This window comes from Crocodylus siamensis, chromosome 10 (assembly GCF_052110815.1).
Source record: "Crocodylus siamensis isolate JL-2025a chromosome 10, ASM5211081v1, whole genome shotgun sequence".
NCBI classification, from domain to species: domain Eukaryota; kingdom Metazoa; phylum Chordata; order Crocodylia; family Crocodylidae; genus Crocodylus; species Crocodylus siamensis.
In genome coordinates, this window is record NC_143404.1 from 27,758,566 (window position 1) to 27,783,194 (window position 24,629).

At 43.5% G+C, this 24,629-nt stretch overlaps 1 protein-coding gene across 3 annotated transcripts in view; it reads right to left on the reverse strand.

The window, feature by feature from the left end:
- The window catches only part of LOC149856370 (rho GTPase-activating protein 7-like), a 236,757-nt gene that overhangs the window by 14,620 nt on the left and 197,508 nt on the right, over positions 1–24,629 (reverse strand). For 2 of the 3 annotated variants that reach the window (XM_090065304.1, XM_090065302.1), the window contains exons 2-8: positions 11,782–11,853; positions 10,605–10,686; positions 8,239–8,302; positions 5,379–6,736; positions 4,769–4,939; positions 3,743–3,902; positions 1,481–1,679 (exon numbers count right to left, since the gene is read on the reverse strand). In XM_090065304.1, coding sequence (XP_089921430.1) covers positions 1,481–1,679; positions 3,743–3,902; positions 4,769–4,939; positions 5,379–6,736; positions 8,239–8,302; positions 10,605–10,684 — 2,032 coding nt within the window. In that variant the 5' untranslated portion in view covers positions 10,685–10,686; positions 11,782–11,853. Of the gene's footprint in view, positions 1–1,480; positions 1,680–3,742; positions 3,903–4,768; positions 4,940–5,378; positions 6,737–8,238; positions 8,303–10,604; positions 10,687–11,781; positions 11,854–23,412; positions 23,600–24,629 lie in introns of those variants that run through there. The other variant, XM_090065303.1, reaches the window with a different exon arrangement.

Genomic DNA, 24,629 nt, shown 5'->3' on the forward strand with positions numbered 1-24,629 from the left:
GCATGCAGACAGCCTGTAACAGAGATTGGGGATGGGTCCAACTTGCCACATTACTTGCACTTTTTGGACCTATATGCAAGAAGCATTCATTTTTAGTCTGCTTAATTTAAAAAGGACAGAACACAAAATTACACTCTTCTTGGAAGCTCCTATCTTTCAAAAAAGTCACACTGCAATTCTAGGTGAAATTATTCCCTTACCTTCCACCTAGTATTTTTAATTAAAAGAACATAAAAACAAACAGGCCTCCTTCTGATAGCTCCACAATTCAATTTTTAAAAATAGCTGTTTTAGAAAAACATTAAAACAAAATCAAAATAAATCTACTCCAAAATTGTAGAATATTATGCCGTGCAATGGAAATAAAAAATAACTAGAGATTCGGCGCTAGGTTTTGCCTCAAGGCAGCAAGACATACGTTCATGTCAAGACAAGTCATGAAATACAACTCAAAAATTAATGTTTTTTAGAAATCCTGTCCTTATTCAAATTTTAAGCGTCTTTTCCATGTTACAGAAAAAAGAGTTTGCAGTTGGAGGTACCAATCTCACATCATTCCTGTATTTTAAAAATATATTTTGTTAGGACAAACAATTGGCAATAGAATCAATTCAAAGCAATGTGAAAGGCTAGCATTGGCCTTCTAACTTATTTCTCCTTCAGACAGAGCCTTGAGCTTACGCTGACAGAGCAAGCAGCAAACAGTCAGCATTTCCAGTGAAAACACCTTTCCCCTCCAGGTTGATTGTCAGGTTTCAGCCCCAGGAGCACGCCAGAGTCTCCAGCTGGCTCCAATGCAGTCCTGGGGCTAGGATCCCTATTCAGCCAATTGTTGGTTCCAGCCCCCGTTCAGTTCACCAGGCATTTGGCATTCAACTTGCCAGGTCAGGAGAAGCCCAGAATCATGATTCTGGGTTCAACCTGCAGCAGCAAGTAGTAGTGGCACAATTGGAGTTTGATCCCCAATCTCAAAATTGTGCATCCTGCCATGCATGCGTGGGGACAGATCCCATCACACCATTAAATAAATACATGGCAAGGGCCTTAATAAAATCAATCAGACTACTATTGAAACAAGGCAGTCCTTAGAGAAAGGGGATCAGATTTCATGCTAAATTTGTGTCCTGAATTAACTATTTAAAAATAAAGTTAGATGATAAACCAAGGTTAAAGGCTGTTAAACGGTATCTATCTGTAAGTGCCCTGGCTCCCCTCCACCCTCCAGGAAAAAAGCATTGTATATATATTCCGAAAACACAAATAATTCCAAAAGCAGCCTCTGATTGTAGGAGTCAGGCACATTTCAGACACAGAAATGCCAAGTACTAGTTCACAGCTGCTTGCAACTTTGGACAGCAGGGGAGAGGGATATGGCAAGTAGGTTCCCACAGTTTAAGTTTCAATACTCAAAATAAAAACAACAAAAAAAACCCAATGACCTATATGTTCAAGAAACTCAGGCAATTAAAAAGGTACATACATTGGTAGATGTGGAGGAAGGATTCACAGAGCTTGCTAGTGAATATAGGTTCAGGAAGGTCTCGAAAATACTGCTTTACCATATCTGCCACATCAAATGCTGACTGGCCTTCGTAACATACATTGCTTGGGTCATTTTCATTCATCTCCCTTAAAGAAAGGATCCTAGATTTAACACCTGATTTCCTGAACAGACCAACCTATTTAACAAAGAAAGAAAGAAAGAAAGGACAGACAGATGTGAGAACTTAATGAATAATAATCAAGCCTTCTCCTTTCCTGTGGGTGTACATCAAAAGTCAATATATTTACCTTTAAATATCCACCTCAACTTGTATACTGTCCCCTGCGAGCAGAGCTGCCTGGACCCGCACCACTGGGGAGGTGGGAGGCAGGCTCCAATGAAAGCAGGATTGGGCTCCTCACCACTTCTGTTTTTAGCAAAGTCCTTTGGCTGGCAGGATGCCTGGAGCCGCCTGGAAGTGGCTGGCTTGCTCCATGGACAGCACTGGGTGTTGGACAGAGGTGGGAGGGGGGGTTGGGGTGTTGGGCAGGGCTGGCCTTCCCCCCCTCCCTGGCACCCTGTGCTGCCCATGGGGTGAGGCAGCCCCTTCTCAGGCAGTGCCAGACATCCTGCCGGCTGCAGGAGCCTGCTGAAGGCAGAAGCAGTGAGGGGCCTGATCCTGCTTTTGGCGGAGCCTGTCTGCCCCCAACCCTGCAGCTGGGGGGCAAGCTGCTGGGGAGCCAGGTAACCCCTGAGCTGCAGGCGGGCCTGGTTCTTCCCTCTGTGGCAGCTGCCAGTGGGCCATGTGCTGCCTGAGCTACCAGGGGCCTGATCCAACTTTCCCAGAGCCTGCCAGCTCTCACATGATCCTGCCCAGGCTTCCAGCTCCTTGCACATCATCCCCAGCACCTTCTTCCACCACCAGCACACCCAGTCACCCTACTGACATCCCTCTGGTCAGGTGGAGTCAACTTATACATCAGATCTACAAAAATCCAACTTTTTTGTATGAAAATATGGGTTCGACCTATACAATGTGTTGAATTATACACCGTAAAATTTGGTAAATTGATTATGCAGAGGATTAAGTGCTGAACTGGCCATTTAGTAACTTATTTTTAGGGTTGGTCAGGAACCACATTTCCATCCAGCAAGAAATTCAGAAATCTAGATATTGTGGAAGACATTTAGTGCCACTTTTGTACAAAAATGTAATCAGAGTAATGTTAACACAGCTTAAAATTCATGCCCCCTCCCCCCACCCCCACGGCTGGATGGGGCCAGGCCACACTCCTTTCCCCCTGCGGGGGCAGGCTGTGGCTGAGTCATGCCTCCTTTCCCCAGTGGGGCCATGTCAAGCTCCCTTTCCCACACCTCTGCAAGCCAGGTTGAGGCTGCGCTATGCTCCTTTTCTCCCACTTCCCCACTCCCCCAACAGGGCTGAGTTGGGGCTAGGCCATCCCCAGGTTGGAGGTGGGTGACCCCCTGCTGTGATTGCCCCATGCTGGATCAGGACCACTAGCCAGATCTAGCCTGTGGATGGCCTTGGCACTGCCCATCTGGCGCACTGCCCTAAAAGGTTGAGCACCACTGGCATAGAGCATCCCCTTTATAATCACAGAATCATAGAAAATTAGGGTTGGAAGGGACCTCAGAAGATCATCTAGTCCAACCCACTGCTCAAAACAGAACCATCCCCAACTAGATCATCCCAGCCAAGAAATATAGAGCACTAATTCAGAAAGACGTCAATCAGCTTATTGGTGAGTAACAGCGAGTGGGGTACAGAAAAGGCTTTTAGTACCATAACCTTAACAAGGGACAAAAAGAAAGATACAACCCAACTCCTAGAATCCCAATCAAAATGAGCATATGGATGTTTCCAATATGTTGTGCTGCTTTCAGCCAGCAAAGTGACTGCAACATGTTAGATTTTGTATTTTACCATTAAAAATACTACCATGGGAGGACAGTTTGCTAAGTGAATGAACAACTGCAGGTATTATGAACAAAGGGCAGATAGGATTACATAGCAGCAAAAACAAGGCAGTCCTAAAATAGAATAATACTGGTATCCTGGTAGGACATCCATTCAGGCCTGTTCCCACTCAGTATCAAGGGATATGGGAATAAAATAATATTCTTATTCTTTTGCCTTGTCAAAATAAAAATTGGTGGTTGGCTCTCTAGGGGCTCCTCATCCCTGAAATGTTGCATAGGGTCCCTCAAGTCCTGTTCGGGTTTGATTCATGTTTGTACCTGGTCAAGAAAGTGTCTTCTTAAGTACTCCATGGCCTGAAGAATGCCCCTAGGAAGTGCATGACTTGTTCTCTGAACATTTAGAAGTAACGGAACCCCAAATACATTTTTGTCCTTATAGTCAGGGGCTTTTATTTTTCTAATGAACTTTGGAACAGTCCTGAAAAGAAACACAAGATACATTCAAACCATTAGGTGCCTTCTTTCTTTTCAGTGAAATACGGACCATTTCCCTTTCCCCTCAGCTTATCTCACATACTCTTGAGAAAATGTACACCCTTTCTCTTGCTTCCCAAAATACTGCTGTGCTATCAGGGCATCATATAGTGAAGAGAGCAACAGAAGAAAGATACAGTAGCAGACTTATGTGTCTTAAGTCCCTTAAAGCACTAAGATACATATCCTAGAATGACATTAGCTTAGCATCCAACTTAAATTTTGTTCAGAGTATGTTTTTGCATGATATGCTACCACCTGTCTGTTAGGTCACTCTCAGTAGTTGGTGGCTTTTATCATCATTTTTAAGCTCCAGCCCAGACAGGAGGATGATGGGTTTGACCATCTCTCTCTGCCCTTGCTCATTCCCTCTGAACATATATATCTACACTGTTGAAGAACCATGCTAAGGAGAACTTTGGTTAAGCATGGCATCCTGAAACGGATGTGATGCAGAAGTCTTAATGAAGCTCTGAGTGTAATCTCTCAACTCAGGCATACTCATTGGCAGGGTGCCCAGTGCTATAGTAAAGTCAGCTACATTATAGCTCTTTAACAGGCTGTGCAGGTAGAAATTAATCCCTAGCACACTCGTTTGACAGTGCGCTTTCACCCAGAAGAGAGAGTTAGAAATGTATAAACATGGGTTAAAACCTGACCTCACTGAAATCTAAAACAAAACTTCCATTAAGTCAGTGAGGACCAAACATCACCCTACATATGCATAGGCTGGATACTGTAGGAAATCCACCTGCTTACACCAATTATCACTTTTCCTCAAGTGGCATATTTTAATATTTGTTAACTTACCAATTCCAGCCCTGTTTGCTGGATGGTGAATATTTATCCATTAAAGCAGTGAGTTTCAACAAAGCAAGTTTCTGAATTCGGTTTAGGTGGGCTGCTGACTGGTTATCAATTTGCATAGAAAGGCTTTCCAAGTTTCCACTCTCTTTCATAGACCAGTGCTGTCTTGTGTGCCTAAGAAGTAAATATTACTTGGATTAAAAATAAAGTTCTTATTGACGTTATCAGCTTTTTGCCTAAAACAGCTGAACACCTATTAAAAACTCTTCTATTGACAATCAACTTACTAAATGTCTTGGTGTTTCCAAGCTGATTTATCTCATCTGAAAAGTGATGCAGCAATATAAAAGGCTTAAAAAAGAGATTTTTAAAAATCAGGATTTCTATCTAGGGCTTTAAGTGGCTTCTCAGAACCAGGAGACAGGAGCACTTAGATTTCAATGGTGCTTGGCTCTGACTAATTTACAGGCTCACCCAGCTTTAAATAGATTTACATTTCCCATAATTTCGAAAAAAAATGGTGTTTTAAACTGAGAGGATGGCAGAGCAGAAGGAAAGGCTTGGTTGGGGGCGGGGGCGGGGGCAAGGAGTTGCTGAGACAAATGAGGCTGACCTGCTAGAGTGGGATCCAGTCTCCGAGTCAGTTACATATGGCAGGTCACCAAGGTGCCTGCAGTTTTGTTCTCCTTCAACTGTGGACAGACTTTCCACTTTCCCTTCTGAATGCTTTATTTCAAGGTGTATTTCTTTAGGGAAGGATGGGCAAGGAGATGTTGTATCATTAGCAAAGTCAGAGTCTCCATCATCTGAGAACTTTTCAGTCCACTGACTAACCAGCCTTCTGAGCCCATTAACATGTTCCATAACATTGTCGAGTTCTGAAAAAACATCATCATCACCAACTTCTGCCTCCACTTTATTTAGATGAAAAGGTATGCTGGGCACATTGTCATATATACTCAGCCTGTTATCCATGAATGAAAGAGGGCTTGCGGGGGTTTCAGAGTCCTTACAACTGGTTCTAATCCTATTTCTTCTGCATCCATGAAAGCTTCCAGTTCTCCAGTTCACGGAAGTATTGTCCATTGGTGAAAGGAAACTGTTTGTAAGTGCTTTAGGGAATGTCCCAGGCTTATGGCCTTGCGGTATTTGAAACATTTGGTTAGCCTGCAAGTTTATTTTGTTGTTTAAATTTTGCTCAGATATATCACTCCATAGCAAGAGCTTACTAGAATCAAAGTCCTCTGCATACATCCCTCCTCTTTTATTGTGGCTCCTGGCTTTGATAACAGGACTCGGGGTGCTGACTGTGCTACTGTTTTCAGACGGGCTGCTGCTGCTACAAGTCTGGGGAGAATAGGAAGAATTCTTTTTCATTTGACTATCTGATAGGTCACAAATATTCACACAGTTGAAGTTTTTCAGCTTTTCTTCATCAAGTCCTTCCAGCAGAACAGGTTCACTTATTATGGGTTTAACCTTTGAGTGACCATCTCTCTTCAGACTGGTGTTCTTTATGCGCAGCTTCTCCATTTTCTTTAGAAAGCTCTTTCCCTTTTTATGCAGTGACTTGTCCAAAAACTTCTCTTCACTGATGATGCTTAAAAATTCACTGGGCGAAGGAGACCCACTAAGGGTGGAATCCGGTGAGGCCACTTTACTCGAGGAACACCTTGAGGAACTTCTACTGGTCTCGATATCTTCAAAAGTCTTTGGGAAGCTAATAATGTCACTGTCTCCACTGCTAGTACTGTGGATTGAGGACGCATCGTGTTTCCCTCCATGGTCTGAAAAGGATATATCCTCACTACCGGTGCTCTTAAGTCTTGGACTGTCTGGGACTGATGCACTAGAACGTTCTTCTCCAGGGGAACCGTCCAGGCTTTCCAGACGAGACCACCTCTGACTGCACCTCTCATAAGCCCATTTGTTACTTATTGCACAAGGTTCCTCATCTTCAGATTCATCACTCTTAAAATAAAGAAAGTACAATTCAACGAGCAAAGTCCAGCAAATTTTAAAATATCTAAGACATAATTAAAAAAAAAAAAAAAGATGTAATTTTTATATTTGCTTCTGAAACCCTGGGTACTTTTATACGTAGTTTTATCTACTATAACAACATTCAGCTGAAAGCTCTTTGTCATGAGCTATACTTTCCAATCAAGTGTTTTATGGGCAGAAAGAAATCTAAGCTTTCTGGATATTTTAGTCAACCTACTACCACCAGAGAGAACAGAGTTGACATGAAGATGAAAATTCTGCTTGGAACAAAATTTTGAGCTTTTGAAATGTGATTTTTTTTTACCCATATGTGAACAAAACCAAGCCTTTTGAACATGTTTGTGAAAAAGTAATTTTGTCAAAACATCTGTCAGGGATCAAAATTTAAGATTTTTGATTAGGGAGTTATCACTGGCCTAGGATTTGGAAGACTCAGGTTCAAATCCCTGTTCTGCCTAATTTGGAGCAGGAACTTTAACTTATCTTTCCACATCCTGAATAGATGCTCTAACCATTAGGGAACTAGGACATCTGCAGCAGGGGAGAGCTGGTCTCCTCCTCTTCCTCCCAATATGGAAGGCAAAACATTTCAAAATCTCAACATATTTTTTTAAACAAAAAGAAGCTGCTTTTTCCTGGCTGGTCCTATAGTTAATTTGAAACAAGGTTTCAAATCCTAAAGGTAGGCAAGGCAAGTTATAGCTTTAATTCAGGTTCGTTACAGTGAATCCTCTGCTTCTCCCATTTTCTTCTAAGAGAGAGAAACTGGAAATGTCAAAGAATGGATGGACATGAAAACTAAATGGGTATGCCTACATCATGGTAACAGTGCATTTAGATGTAGACACTCCTGAGCATGTCCCGCCTACCCACACTCCTAACCTGGAAATATGACAATTAGGCCTTTTTTCTATGGTCAGTCTCAAGACCTTAATCTGTAGTATGCCAGACAGCAGCTGTAGAAGGGAAGCCCTGAGCCCTGAAATAAGTGCACTTGTGTGTTCAAACTGCCTGGGAGCATGGTAGCTGGGGCATGCTTAACAAAAGCTTCGCTGTTCTTGCTGCTGGGCAGACCTGCCTCTAGTAACCTTACATACTTTCAAAGCCCCAGATTGGTTGAATTTTCACTTAACAAGGCAATGATGGGCACAGACTTGTACTTTTTTTTTTTTTTTTTTTTTACATAAATAACCTTTTTTAAAATTAAGAAGTGCACTAGCTGACTAATCTATGTAATGAAAATTGCACAGAATTTTCTGTGGATTATGCCCATACAGTACTTTTAAATTCCTCAGGCATAAATGTATGCATTTCCTATGACAGGTTAGCTCCCTGACCACACAAATAAAGTCAATGGAAAAAGTTAATCCTTAACAGATCATCTTTATGTGGACCTGCAATTTACAGAGTATTTTAAATACCAGTTAGCCATGTTTTAGAGAAAACAAACACACAATTTAGAGGCATACCCTCTTCCTCTGTCGACTTATTTCCACTTTCATTGCTGCGCATTTGTTTAGTGTGTTTAACCGTCTAGAGAAAAGGGAAAAAAAAAAAAGACTTAAAGTTTTAACTCAAATGATGTTAACTAAAAGCAGACATTGTCCGAGCTGGCCCTGAAATCTTCAAAGGAATCTGAAGATCTGTCAGCAATAATTGACATTCTGCTCCGGGCTCCTTAAATGCCCCAACACCAAACAAGGTCAGTGGTTGTGTGATGCTCATAGCTACAATTGTGTCTTTGCAACATTTGGGGGGAAAAAAAACAAATCACAATAATTAATAGACCATAATGTGATTTCAGTACAACTTTAGAAAGAGCTTTGTCAATTATATAGAAGATGCTAAAACCTTTTGAGATTTTGGTAAAGAAGAAATTGAGAGTCAAATTATTTTAAAAAAAAATTACTGGCAGTTTTTAACATTAGATATGGCAATTAAGATAATCTTATTTTTTGTTGTAATCACTTTAACTGAAAACTGCAAGTTCAAAAAAGACCTAAACTAGCCCAAATATTTAAAAACATGAGCAATCCCTTCAACATCAGTGGGATTACTCATGGGTGGAAGGTAAAGAATGATCTGGATTAAACAATCCAATTTAAAGAAAAGCAACAGTATGAATGAATACCAGACAATTTCATAATTTTTAGTATCCGTCCTGAGAACACACACACACACACACACAAAATATCCTTTCGCTTCCAAGACAAGGGCAACAGCAGGACATGAATTTAGGCACTTTAACACTAAGTCCATGCTGACATTGCAAATGCATTGTGCCAAGCAACAGCACCCCTGAATATACCATGCTGCTTCACAGGGGTACCTCCTGCAGCAACATTTTAATGCAACTGTGCTGCTTCCTGTCCAGGTAATAACCTGCATAGCATGTCAAAGGGCACCACTGGCTCACATAGCAAATTTGCAGTGTAAAAGTACATTAAAGTTATGGGCTGCTAGCACTTTGGTTAGAGGAGTAACTCTTAGGCCCTCACTTGATGCAAATATTTATCCTCTCATTTGTATCAGGTACTAGATGTAGGCAAAGCCCATACCACGCCACGCATGGGCTACAGGTCACAAGTGACCACACATGAATGAAAAAAGCTTTTAAAAAAAAAGATATGAGGAAAAAATGCACCATGAGTAATTACACTAGCACTCCCATGTGGGGGAAGCCCATAAAACAGATGAGAGTTACTGTGTGCCAACAAACCAAGTTTTACCTGTGTACTACACAAGTTCTGGCAAGATGTCAGCATTTGAACAGTGGTTTAATCTCTTACTCAAGAACCTCTTGAGAACAATGAGAGCAAACATGTGGTGTTTAATTACTGCAATTTGTTTTTGCTAGTCATTTACAGTATCATTTCTCTGGAAGCGCAAAAAAAGACAATCCAAACAACAAACCTGTAAAATTTGGATGTGGAAGAGAGCTTTAATTCCATCAAAAAAAACCTAAAAAGCCCCACCAACTAATAATTCTAGCATATGGTTCTGATGGTTACTAAACAAAGTGATAGAAGTATTCTCACTCCCTGTAGACAACACTTTAAATAGATAAAGTAGGGTTGATGCTTTATGCTACAAAAGGCACAGACAGAAGTGCAGCTCCCCAATCTAGCCCAAGGAGGTTCACAGAAAGTGTCGAGTTAGATCAACCCTCCCAACCCAACAGATGGTAGCTGTCTCAGGATGAGATGGGGAGAAGGAAAAGGAGCAAGGTGCATTCTGGGGTCTGCCCGATCATGCTGAAGTGGGGTGGGGGGGAATTTGAGCCCTTCACCTCAAAGGGGCTCCAATCCACTCCCCCCTTCCCTCTAGTGTAGGCTGGGCAAACCCCAGGACAGATCTCCCTCCCCTGCCTTCTCCCCCTCCATCCTAAGAGAGCACCGGGGTGGAGCTGAGCTACTTCAGCCCAGCCAACAGAGCAGACAGAAGTTAACAAAGGCGCTCTGCTTTGGAGTGCCTTCATTTGAACCCTCATATAATGACAGTTAATTTGTTGCAATTGGAGTGCTCTGCAGCTGTGCTCTTTTGTTTGGCCATGGCGGTAGATGCTTTCAAGGGGCCAATTTTGCAACAAATATAATGTTTCTCTGAGCCTACAGATAGGCATTCAGACCTTAGGTCAGGAAAGCACTTATGTACATAAAAGGTAAATATGGTCTTAAGGTTTTTTTAAATTATGAAGTGTGCTTAAGCGTGTGCTTAAGAGATTTTATGAGGTATATGTTTCCATGAGCAACCTGTTAAACTAGAAAGACACACCACAAAAATATAGAAGCTGTTTTCTTTTGTGTAGAGGCTGAAGCAAAATTATTATATTTACCTGAATAGAGATTCAATAGCATCAAGATCTAAAAATTCATGATCTTTCCTCACAGTTTTGATGTCAATAGGAAACTGCATGTCTGTGAATACAAAATATTTATTTATAATAATTTTTGAAGGATCACAGTATTTTCCAAAAAACTAAGACTATGCTTGACATTTCAATTCAATCTAGATAAAACTGCAGTATTTTTTTATTGAACTGTTCCTGCACAAGTCATACATATAACTAAGGTCCCAATCCTCCATAGAGCAACACTTGAGTAATTTTACCTACTTGCCATCAATGGGATTACTTGCATACACATGAGGAATTGTTGGATGGAAGCTAAACGTTTGAAGAGTCTGCCATTGGATTGCATTGAAGTCAACAAATTAAGCATACAAACTAAAACATATAAAGTTGAGAATAAAATCTCTACTTTCTGTCTGTCTGTCTCATGTGCACCTGCCCTTAAAAACAGTGTTCTAATATTGCCTGTAAGTAGGATGAAACATGTTTTTTATTACCTTGAATATGAAAAGGTATAGACCACTACACACTGCCACGCAAGCTTTAATGGGATCTACAAAACATACCCGCCATCCCAGATTTTGATATCTGCCCTCCCAGACTGAGAAACCTCCAAAATCTATTGACAATACTTTCTAGGCTTATTTTATAGATCTTAATGAGACTTAAGCATCTCACCAAGCTTGAGCACTGCATTTTTGTTAACAGAGAGTGTTTATTATACAGTATAATATATTGAACATGTATAAAACATAAAGTTGCCTACAAAATGACATCTTACATCCACAATCATCTAACAGTAAGAACTCTCTTGAGACCCTGCAGCTGGGATGAGGGGGTGCTTGCAAGTTGCTGGAATGAAACAGCAAACGGAAAGGCAGAATTCACTCTTCAGGGTAAAAGCTAGAGTGTTACACTTTCACAGCTGCTGTTGAACTGGTAGTCGTTTTTGGCTGAACAGCAGCAGCTGTCAAAGGGTTAACACTCTAGCTTCTGCTGATGTTGCAGTGTGCACTCTACCTCTGTAGACAGAATTTAGCCATGACTGGAAAAATCTTTTTTGAATTCATTTTGCCTTCCCAAAACAAGGTACTAAATGCCTTATTTGAGGGAGGGGGTATACAAGAAATGCGGCACGTGGATATGTTTTATCATACTGTACCTTCAAATAACTGAGCATACTGAGGAAAGCCAGCAGCCCTCAGCCAGTCGCAGGCTTCTTTGGCTTCAATTTCTGTAATAAAATATAAAAACACAAAGGTCAGTTTTCAGAGGTTAACAGGAGGTTGACAGATCCATAAGACTAGTGACTTTTACAAAAACGGAGTTACTTATTTCATATCGCTCCAAGGAAATGGATTTAATGAGGAATCTTGTGTATGTGGTTTCTATTAGCATACTTTTGAAAAATTATATTTCAAAAAACAAACAAATACACACACTGCTAGCATTCATTCCACTATGGACCAAACAAACCACTGCATATTGACCACTGCATATGATGTCATCCATCTGTGAAGGTCTTGTGTTATAAAGTATCACTAATATGTCTTGAATGGGTAATCAAAAATGGCATGTGATATATATATCCAGTCACTAAGATATCAATGCCCAACCAAGCATTCTGATCCTCAGACACATTGGTAGGACTAGGACAAATATATCAGATAATACCATAATTAGACTGAAAGAGCTACTACAACACTAACAGAACTCTACTTATGCATTCTTGGTAATGAGAGCTGTCTACAGTACCTGTTGCTAGGGTCTTTCAATATTTATTTCCTTGCCAACTACCAATTCCACTTGGCAGTTACTTCAGTACAACAGATGTCAGGAATTAACTGCTCATTTTGTGGCAATTAATAAAGCTCTATGACCAATACGACAACATTCCCACAGGAGCAGAAGCAAAACATAACCTTACACAATTACAGAACACTCACCAGATGCCTTAAAAATGTAAACATGTTTAGTATGCTTCTGGAAGAGCACATACCAGCAGCCTCTAAACTGCACAAATATTGGAAATTACTGTTTACTGTGAAGAAGAAGAAATGCAGACTACACTCTTCTGTCTGGGGACCCTGCTAGTTCCTGAGTTACAACTCTGATATCAACAAAGTTGCCAAGGCTTGCCTCACGCACAGCTTTAATGAGAATTTCAAAATCTAGTTTCCTAAAATGTGTTTTCTGTCCAAAAATGGAACTCTGAAGACATTCTGTATGTTGATTTGTTAAAATGCATTGCCCAACTTTGCTTGTAATATTCAGTAGACAATTATCAGTTTAACGAGGTGAAACCATTCACCTAAGTATCTTTAGCATATCTACCAATTGCTGGCATGCATCTGGTATGCATTTACCAAGGCATCTTGAGCAAGGCTAAGGATGTCATCCTCCCGCTCTACTCGGCCTTGGTGAAACTGCAGCTGGAGTACTGCGCCCATTTCTGGGCACCACACTTCAGGAAGGATGTGGAGAAGTGCAAGAGAGTCCGAAGAAGGGCCATGTGCATGACTAGGGACCTACAGACTAGGTCATATGAGGAGAGGCTGAAAGACTTGGGACTGTTCAGCCTAGAGAAGAAGACTCAGAGGGGACTTGGTGGCAGCCTTCAAGTATATCGGGAGTACATCAGAGCTTGGGGGAGCCTCTATTCACCAAGGCCCCCCAGGGGAGGACAAGAAATAATGGGCACACACTAATTGAAGATCACTTCAGACTAGACATAAGGAAAAACTTCCTTACAAGTTGAGTGTAAAGAATGCTCCCCCCCAGAGGTGGTACAGTCACCCACCCTGGCGATCTTCAAAAAGCATCTTGATGCCCATCTTGCTGGGATCATCTAACCCCAGCAGTCTTTCCTGCCCAAGTGCAGGGGGCTGGACCCAATGATCTGTAGGGTCTCATCCAGCCCCTAACATCTATGAAATCATCAGTTTATTGTCTTCCTGTTCATCAAGCAACCTCTCTTTCTAAATCAGTTACAGTGATAAATGTAAATCAGCCATTTGATTAGTTACAGCAAATTTCTATTCACAGTACTGATTTTGTAATGCACAACTCTGTAACCATTTTCAACTTCAGGTAAAGAGGAAGTTTGAAATGATAAAAATATGTCTTTGAAATACAAACCAGATGCATCCTTTCTGTCTTTAGAATATGATATGCATGCTTTTTTCTCCTCCAAGGCCAGACTACCCACATCATTGCTGCTGTTCACACTAATGTTCATATGTAAGGCCTGGAGACAATTGGACTCAAACTATAATCAGAGAATAACATTATGTAAGCAAGTAGCAGAAACAAAGTGATAGCACACTGGTACTGTTCTGCAAATGACATTCCTACAATGTGGGAAAGAAGAGAAGAAAAGGTTTAATTGTCCTCGCTAGAGAAAAGAAAAAGAGGCTTGGTTTTGAGTTAGCTAACCTAAGATAAAGTCCTGCAAAAGAGAAGGCAGTTTATACTTATTCACCCAAGCTACCAGTTCACAGCCAATCCTAGGCAAGCCCAGAATCTAAATTGCCTTATCTTCAGTAGGGCTTTACATCATGTCAGTCTACTCCAAGCACACCTGGGTTCCAGTGAAAATGGAAGAGCACTTACTCACAGAAATGTTATATAGTTTTCCCAAATTAAAGTAATCCAGTGTTTCCTTCTAAAACTACAGCTGTTTCTACTATAAGCAGAATCAAGAAAAACTAATTAAAAAATGACAGCTTAGATTACAATGTACAATTACTAGTATCTACATTTGTGGATCGGTCTGGAAACCAAATGACCTTTTCCTGATTAGAGGCAGTCCTTTTCAGAGACGGTTAGGACCAAGGTGAATAAAAAAAATCAATGATTTAAAAAAAAAAAAAAATTGGATTTCTTTATTTAAATCAGATTTTTTTTAATCATATTTTTGTTAAGATGCTTTAAAAAAACAATCCTATATAAAGATAGTTTTAATTTAAGATAAAGCTCAATGATATCATCATGGGATAGAGAGTATAACTTCTAAGCATATACTATTTGAGACAATATATTCATGTAATCTTTTTAGAAAAGTTTTATAAATAGGCCACAACAGACCATGGACTATATTAGGGGCCCAATTTTATGGGATTCCCAAAGGCTCCTTTATAGATTAGTAAAAAGATTAAAGAAAACCACTCTACCCAATGAGACTCAGTGCTCAGTCTAAAATAGCGTTTCTCAACTCGCGGGTCACAAGAATATTTCAAGGGTTGTGAGCTGCAGCAGGGCAGAGGATGGCAGGAAGGTGCCTACCCCTTCCAGTGGGGTAAGGGAGAGAGCTGCCGGGCTGGCAGCACCAGGGCTGGTGTCCATGCTCGCAGGAACAGGATAACCAGATGCTGCTGGGAGGGTGGGAAGGGCCATGATCAGGCTGCTCGGTGCAGCACAGCAGCCCCAGCCCAGGGCAGGGTGGTGCCACAGACCTTTCCTTCTCCTTCTTCTATCCCGTGCCACGGTCAGACTTGCTCCATTGCTGCCTGTATGAGCCAGAACTGCCACAGTGACTGCATTCTGGCCCGCGCAGGATGGGGACGGCTGGGGGCACTGCCAGCAGGGCTGGAGGGAGCCAGGGGGCTGTGGGTTGGGAATGAGGGACACCAGCATGGCCCAGGGGGTGGGGTTAAGGGACTGGGGGTCAGGCACCAGCAGGGCCAGAGGAGTGTGGGTTGGGACAGGCCATGGATCTTTACATGTGGGTCCCAGTAGGAAAAAGGTTGAGAACCACTGGTTTAGAAGATCCCATTAAGCATTTCTGTGATGCTTAGTTTCAATTCTCAGTGTCTCCAGAGATAAAATCCTTGCTAACAGCAGTATATGGAAATGAGAGATAACAGACATGATTACCTACCCATCACCCCTCTTGTCTCTCTGCAAGTCCATATCCATAATCAAGTCCTTACATTTCTCTAAAACTGAAAAGTTTCAAGAAGTAAAATGAATAAAGGATATCAAACAACAAGAATGCGCTTTGTAGAAAAAAAGGATTCAACTGAGGCTTCCTGAACAGCGATTGAAATAATGATTTAAATCAATTTGATTTAAATCCAATCCACCCTGGTTAGGACTGCTTGGGAAAGCTTCCACAGCTGCTGCAGTTCTTTTGACACAACACTTCCCACAACCATTACTCTCCAAAGCTTCTTAAATTCTAATAACTTCACCTTCACTACCAGACTTACCTATGGGAACCACCAGACTTCTTCCAGGTCCCTACAGATAATTCTCAGATCACTTCAAAAAGTTCTGGTAGCAACTATTTCATTGCTGGAAACAGCAACCAAAATGCTGTAAAGGATCTGTTTTGGTGCTACTAAAGATGAATGAGAAACTCCTCCTAATTTTAATGAAAATTAAAACAAATGAAAAACGGGTGCTCAGCACTTCATAGATTTAATAGATTTCATAGACGTTAGGGCTGGAAGGGACCTTGAAGATCATCAAGTCCAGCCCCCTGCCCCAGGGGCAGGAAGTCAGCTAGGGTCAAAGGACCCCAGCAAGATAAGCATCCAAGTGTTTCTTAAATAAGTCCATAGTAGGTGCCCGCACCACATCTGGAGGGAGTCTATCCAGGTCTTGGGGGCTTGGACAGTAAAGACATTTTTTCTTATGTCCAGCCTAAAACGGTCTTGTAGGAGTTTATGATCTAGTGAAATTGCCAGACAAACCAGTATCAAAATTATGATTACCATAATCTTCACAGGAGGAGGAAATAAAAGGATATGCATGAGCTACGTGATACCGTGAGGTGCCGGGCTGCTTTGGAATGACACAGCATTGAGCATGATGGTGTATGAATTTTGATGAACAACAGAAAACATGATGGTTTTGGTAACAGTGTTGTGAATTTCCTACAGGTGGAAGACCACTAAGAGCTCCAGCAGCTCAAGGAATAGGAAATGCAAACATCTAAAAATAATCAGTAATCACAAAAGGCTTCAAAGCATAGGACAGGATGAATCCATCCATCTTGGTCACTGACTACTATTGAGCTAATACAAGAAGTTAACAAGTCCTGGTTTCACAACAACACTAGAATTATAGAGACAGCCCTGTAAAATTGCACAGTGTTTGAAAATGAATAAGAGTGGCTAAAAAGCAGTTAGGTCTAAATTGTACTCCAAGACCCGTCTATGCTGAGCAAAGTCCATCTTCTTACAGCTACTTGCCCTATTGAAGAGGTCACCCATGTTATTTTCCATCAGGGAAACAGCACAGCTTAGTGGTTTATTCAGAAGACAGAGTTATGAATTTCTGACTTCTAAACCCTGCTCTGCTTCAGGGCCATACTACTTCTCCTAATCTGCAATAAGGATACCAGAACCTGCAATTTATTTGTACAATTCTTAAAAAAAAGATGTAAAAATGTATTAGTTGTTATTAACTACCAACCTCATTAAATAATCAGAATTTGTTCTCCCACATCTGTTTACAAATGTATTATACCAAGGGGTATCAATAGATTTACTGATTAACTCTGAAAATAGGTGTGCTCATAATAAGGGATTCATTTTACGCTGCTCGGATGATCACTGGGGAGGAGTCAGACCTTTCCCACTAGCAGCAGGAAATGGAAGGACCTTTGAAGAGCTGGCACAGCAAATGTTATGAAATGACATCCTCCCCTTTAGGCTTGGGTTGAGCAGAAGTGGCTTCTGAGGAAGATCGCTTTCTAGAGATCTTACAGTATTATCTGTGTGCAGCATGAAATACCAGGGAACCTTCAGTGCGTCAACTCCCCCTTACACGCTACATGAGTCTGATTTTATAAATATTTAAAAGCAGTTGAAACATCCCCATTTCCTGCAAGCCTCATTAGTCAAACAGAGATTAGAGGCTGCTAGCAGCACTTTAAAGTTAGCTTTTTTTCCCTTGGGCCAAAGGTTGCCAACTGCTTATGGGAAACAAAATAATATATATGTAATTTATGCCAGTTTTCCATTTCTTATTATAATATAGACTTAGACAGAGTGGTTATCAAGTAACTAACATTTTGACAGGGTTAGCAGGTATATGAGGTCCAAAACTGAACAGACACTACACTAACTAACGTTTAAAAAAACAAACCATAAAATATTCTTATTGAGTACCCATGAAAATAAAAGTGTTGGTTGAAACATTCTCTTTGCAGAATCTCCTATCCAAGATTGTTCTGGGCTAGCATGGAAAAGGCAAAACATGAAACTAAGCCGAAGCAAAGCATGAAACAGACTAATTATAGTCTAATATTAGTCCAAGATGAAGTATTGGAAAAAGCCCCCATGGCTCACCAAAAGCATCCGAGAATGTCTCCTAGCTAAAAGGGAGGCATACACCCAACGGCAGGGAGGGACCATCACCAGGGAGGATTATACTGCGGTTGCTCAGGGATGCAGGGGGGCGGTCAGGAAGGCCAAGGTGGAGATGGAACTGGAACTAGCTTCCCGGATCAAGGACAACAAGAAGTCCTTTTTTTAAATACATAGGGGGCAAAAAGAAGGTACTGGGTAATGTGGAGCCCCTGCAGGACACACTAGGAAATTTGGTCGTCACACCAGATGACAAAGCTAACCTGTTTAATGACTCCTTTGCCTCCATTTTCCTGAGCAGGGACCAGATCAGCCCCCGCACTGGGCCCCCCTTAGGCCCCAGGGGAGGCACACCCAGGCCAAGGGTCAGTAAGAATCTAGTCAGGGAACTTCTGGAGGGCATTTAAATCATCTGGTCCTAACAATCTCCACCCTCGAGTGCTGAGGTAATTAGTTGAGGTCATTGCGGGACCCCTGGCACGGCTTTACAAGCATTCATGGTGCTCTGGTGTGGTGCCAGAGGACTGGGAGAAGGCCAACGTGGTTCCCATCTCCAAAAAAGGGAGGAAGGAGGACCTGGGGAATTATAGGCCAGTTAGTCGTACCTTGATCCTGGGTAAGCTTTTTGAGAGAATTATCCTGGTGCATGTCCATGAGGGGCCAGCAGGGGAGACTATGCTTAGGGGCAACCAACCCTTCATCAGAGGCAGGTCCTGTCAGACCAACCTGGTGGCCTTCTACGACCAGGTCACCAGATCCTTAGATGCAGGGGTAGCAGTGGACGTAGTCTTTCTGGACTTTTGAAAGGCCTTCGACACCGTCTCTCACCCTGTTCTCATTAAAAAACTGGGGGACTGTGGTGTTGACACCTACACAGTCTAATGGGTCACCAACTGTCTGGAGGGCCGCACCCAGAGAGTGGTGATGGATGGGTCATTTTTGACTTGGAGGGATGTGGAGAGTGGGGTCCCCCAGGGCTCGGTCCTCGGGCCTGGACTGTTCAACATCTTCATCAGTGACTTGGACAACGGGGTAAAAAGCACCCTGTTCAAATTTGCTGATGACACTAAGATGTGGGGGGATGTGGGCATGCTAGAAGGAAGGAATAGGCTACAATCGGACCTAGACAGGTTATAGGGGTGAGCGGACGAGAACAGGATGGGATTCAACACCAGGAATGCAAGGCGATGCACCTAGGGAGGAAGAACCAGCACCATAACTATAGGCTGGGGAACTTCCTTCTCGTCAGTGCAGAGGCAGAAAAGGATCTTGGAGTCATTATTGATGCCAAGATGAACATGGGCCAGCAGTGTGGGGATGCAGTCAGGAAGGCCAACCACACCTTGTCATGCATCCACAGATGCATCTCAACCAGGTCCAAGGAGGCGATCTTCCCCCTCTATGCGGCACTGGTCAGGCCACAGCTGGAGTAGTGTGTCCAGTTCTGGGCGCCGCACTTCAAGAGGGATGTGGACAACATGGAGAGGGTCCAGAGGAGGGCCACTCACATGATCAAGGGGCAGCAGGGCAGGCCCTACAAGGAGAGGCTACGGGACCTGAACCTGTTCAGCCTCCACAAGAGAAGGCTGAGGGGGGATCTAGTGGCCTGTTACAAATTAGTCAGAGGGGACCAACAGGCACTGGGGGAGTTCCTGTTCCCCCAAGCACTGCCAGGAGTGACTAGAAATAACGGTCGCAAGCTGGCAGAGAGTAAATTCAGATTAGACATCAGGAGGCGCTACTTCACTGTCAGGGCAGCTAGGATCTGGAACCAACTTCCAAGCGAAGTGGTGCAGGCTCCTACCCTGGGGGTCTTTAAGACAAGGACCTTGCTGGGGTCATTTGACCCCAGTACTCTTTCCTGCCATGGCAGGGGGTCAGACTTGATGATCTGTTCAGGTCCCTTCTGACCCTACTAACTATGAAACTATTTCAAGGAAATAAGCAACATGAATGGCCATTTGTACTTTGATATTACATATTGAAATAAAGTCTTTTAAATGCCAATGTTATAACAGGTTCGGATTCCTGTTGTAAACTACAGCATGGAAAATTATACTTCACAGCTTTACTGTATTAAAACAAAACTCACTGTATTGTTCTTAAACTATGGTCTGTCATTGCTGCTTTCCTACGTTTGAAAGGAACATTATTTACAAGGTCAAGGTAAATTCACATTTTCCATTTCAGCTTCGTACAATGTAGCAATTAGTTTGGATGGAAAAGTAAGAAAGAGGATTGGGTGTATTTAAGTTTGAAACTGTACCCAAACCAGGCACGTAGGCAAAAACTCTTGAGCTTTCTGTTCACAGCCCCTTTATCAATTAAGCCAAAGACTCTTCCTTCACAATGTTAGGTGTAATGAATTACATAGGAAGTTGTTAATGAAAAGTAACAGATTCGCTCAATACTCCCAGATCATCGGGGCAGGTTCAAAGGGTAGAACATAAATAGCATAGGACTGATATTCTAACTTTACCTGTAGTACAAATGTATGAGACATTTGTAATAACAGAAACAGAAATAATTCCAAAGGGTATCCCTTGCTGACATCTGAAGGATTTTTCCTTAAGACACTAATCGTACTATGACAGCAAAAGACAAACTCACACAGAACAAGTCATTTTTTGGGAACCTACTTGATATAAAACAGCAAAGCAAAGTGTCCCAGTACTAATCTGCTGTTGCTGCTGCTTCCCATCACTGGCAGCTCTGAGTCTATTGTCCTTCCCAGCCTCCTCCATATGCTCAAGAACTGGAGTCGACATGTATGGGACGTGCTTGGCAGCTGCAACAGCCAGATGCCAAACTCTGGAATGCATTTTTCCTATACCACATGAGCCTACCCCATCAGCGAACCAGCTGACAGGTTCTTTGTGCAGTCTCTTGGATGGTTTCATTGTTGGCTGTGCTTGCAGCTGTGAAGTTGACTTGGGGGTTGATATGGGGTCAGGTTGCTGAAAAATGTATTAGTTCTTCCTGATACCACCATTGGTCTACATTTCTTCTTGTGGGCAATTTAAATGCATTTTTACAGGTACAAGCTGCAGCAGCTAAAAAAGCAATTCCCTTCTATACAAATCTGAAAAAGTACTGGGCTAGATCCATGCTGTTCCAGAAAGTTATCATGAATTAGACGATAGCCTCCGGCTATGCAAAGTGTCACATCTTAAGCGAATTCTTTTTATTAAGTCAATGTATTAATGAAGCATCTGGCCAATGTTCAAGGTTGGCATTTTATGTTTTAAAACAGACTGTTTACACTGACCTGTTTAGAAAAATGGACCAAACACTCACGACCTGTAACACTATCATAAAACATTAGCCCACATAGATGAGAACAGGAACAAATTGAATGTATGCACTTAACCAATGCATAATCCTAATTAAATAAAAACTAAATGTTTTATTATCCCATCAAAAACGTTTGTTACTTGACTGCAGAAGTTGGACAGGAGTTTGCCAGGAGGATTTTGGCTTCATGTGAAATTGAGGTTAACATAACATGATTTGACCTTCCATTCTCACTTTGGTATCTTGCTGGTGCATGTGTCCAATGTGACCTAATGGCTCATTTAATAGCTGCAACATTACTTCTAATGCAAATTAGAGCAATTCCAAAATTTTATTATACGTCTCCATTTGGGGTCAACTTGTCCCATCCCTATCCTTTGTGGCAGGCAGCCTTATTCAACTACCCTGATTCTGAAAGTATAATCCTTAGGACAATGACACCCTCAGGTTGATTAATAGAAGGGTTAAGTGTAACACTTCTCCTTTACACACAGAGCACCCCCCCCCCCAATTAGCAGAACAAAAAATATTAGGTCAGATATCATTGACTAGGTTTTAGAGTGGCCCAAATAAGATCGTTGCTGCTTTTTAAAAAGACAGGTAGTTTATAAAGATTATAATTTTTTCACATAAAGACACACGGGTAGGCAGTCATTCCTGCACTGATTTATGAAGAGCCTAGGGGAGCCAGGTACCCAACTTGCACTGAATGTCAATGTGAGACCATCACTCAGCCCCCTAACTTCAAATCCCCATCTTGAAAATCTCTGCCAGAAGGTTTGGATTATACAGCAAGGACCTCGATCCCCTAAATTCTAACCTATGATAACTTCTTTGTGCTCTGGTTTATCCAGCTGTGAAATGGGAATAAATACATGAGTTAAGGATCAATTTCTCTCAGATCTTGATGGCCCTTAAAAGAAAGACTTGCTGAATACTAAGTGCCAAATAACTAGAGAGAAGGATAACCAGTTTCATAGTTTATTGATACTCCCATAGCACAAAAATAAACCAGTCCAAGCCAGCCAGATGGGAGTGAATCTGTGACATTATGAAGTCTTTTGTTAATTAAATATAGCTATTCTAGCTATTCCTCAACCCAACAAATACCACTATTAATAGTTCCACAGGTAGCGGCTAAGATAGTTACCTAAAAAGTGGTTTATCAGTAAGTTGCAGAATGAAAAAGCTCCCAGTAGATTTGCTAGCCGTACCGAGGGACACAGTACTGAGCTCTACATGTAGCTCAGCACTCAGATCAGTAGGCAATTTTGTGCAGTGCCAATATATGCTAATGCAATTTGTTGACTTCCAAAGGCACAAAGCAAAACAAGCTACTGAGGTTTCAGTTAAATGTACTTTCCTATGGGCAGCACAGCCAGACTTTCAAAGTAAAGCTCCTCATTATGAGACAGACTTTAAATATATATACACCTAAAAACCAGTCAGTATTGCCACTGCATTATCACTGTTTAGTTATTTGAAACTTCCTTACAAGCATTGAAATCAGACCGTTCTGTACAACTACAATTGCTGGGGTGCAGGGTTGAAGGGTGCCTACACTTGAGTAGTTCCTTTTGTCCTAGGAAGTCGACTGTGTCCCTGGCACGTTGCTTTCACTGGGTTGATGGCACTGCATGCCACCACAGTTTACTCCACCCGCATTACAATCCTGTCCCTGACAGCCAAGATTGTTTAATGTTTCCTGGAAACACAATCGCTTCCCTCTGGCTTGGCTTGACTTTTCCTATCTTAGCTTTAGTCCCCTCACAACCTATGAATTTGGGCAGCACCTGGGGAATTACTCATGTTAATAGGGCAAAGATTTCATCCAGACTCTTCAGGCCAGGTGAGCTGGGGAAAAGCCACCACTTTGTCCTTGCTTTGAGCCAAACCCACAGAGGCTGGAGCGCGGCGCCGGCCTCCCCGTGTGGAGACCACGGCTCGGCCGGGCAGTGCGCCGGCGCCCGTTCACCATCTCGCGGCGTCAAGTCAGGCCGGTTTCGAGACGAGAAGCCCTGCGCTAGACTCCTCCAAGGCGAGCTAGGGGCGGCAGGCAGTGGGGGGAAGCGGCGCCGAGACGCCAGGGACCCGCGCCGCCCCGCCCCGCCCCGCGGCTCCCGCCGCAGCGGCAGCGCTGGGGGCCCCGGCCCCCCCAGGCGGCCCCGGCCCCCCGCACTCACGCGTCAGGATCATGGTGCCCGGGGCGCTGCGCTGGGCTCCCGGGCGCGATGTAGCGCGGGCTCCGGCGGCGACCCGCGCCTCCTCCAATCCGGCCGCGGGGCGGGAGCCCGCACAGCAGCGCAGCGCAGCGCAGCGCCGGGGGCAAAAGGAGCGTCAGGGGCACGGGACGCCCCGCCCGGCAGCCGCCTGCTACGTGCCGCCGCCCTCGCTCCCCCGGGCGGGACGGGCTGTCCGGCAGGAGAGGCCCCGCCCCGCCCCGCCCCGCCGCGCGCCCGCGGTCACCGCTCCGCCGCCGCCGCCTGCGGGACCCTGGCCCTGGCGCAACCCGGGACGTGTCCATGGCTGCCTCGCAAACCTGGCGCCTCTCGCTCGCCGTGCCCATGCCACAGAGCAGCAGCCCGGTCCGGCCCAGCGGCGCTGCCCTCCTCGCTCGGGGGCCGCCCGCCCCGCCGCTGTGGCCGCACGGAGCTGCTTTGCCACCGGCCCCCGAGACACCCAGCTCCCAGCCCGCTCCGACGTGCCAGGGCCGTTGCCAGTGCTGGGCTACCGCCTGTACTCCGGCAGCCTGCCACTGGCACTGCTGGGGCCACCCTCCGGGGCCGAGTCCCACTGGCTTGTACGCGGGTTTTGCACGGAGAGAGAGAAAGCCCTGAAATGCACGAGCGGGCCCGTCTGCTTGAAAAATATGGTCAGCGGTATTGCCTGGATAGCAGAGAACGCCAGGTGTAGGGCGGGCAGGGCTGCTCTGCTCCCAAGTCAGGAGAAGCTTAAGTGGACGGAGGTGTTGCTGTTGGGTGAGAGCAGAAGCGAGCCCGAGGCAGTCATACCGGACAAGAGCTAGACGTGCACCTCGCCTTGTGACAACAGGTTTTATAGCCACACTTGCTGCAGTGGCAGTACTCCGTTGGGCACGCTCTTGCCAGTGTGTTAAATGGGAGAGAAAACTTCCTGCTTCCCACCCTTTCTGCCTATAGGCAGGCTCCTGGGATTAAGCCTTGGAGATGGCATCTGCACTCCACTCTTTTTCTTTTAAAGTTTTCTATTTTTGCTACTTACGGTGCAAGGGGTGGGGGTTGTTTGTGTCTTTTAGTTCATTGTTGTCCAATGCAAGTCAATGCTGTTCCTTTAACCAGACTTTGTGGCAATCAGCCACATATTAATGGCTCATACTAGACACACATCAATTTGCTTTATGAGAATCATTAAGAAACCTGTA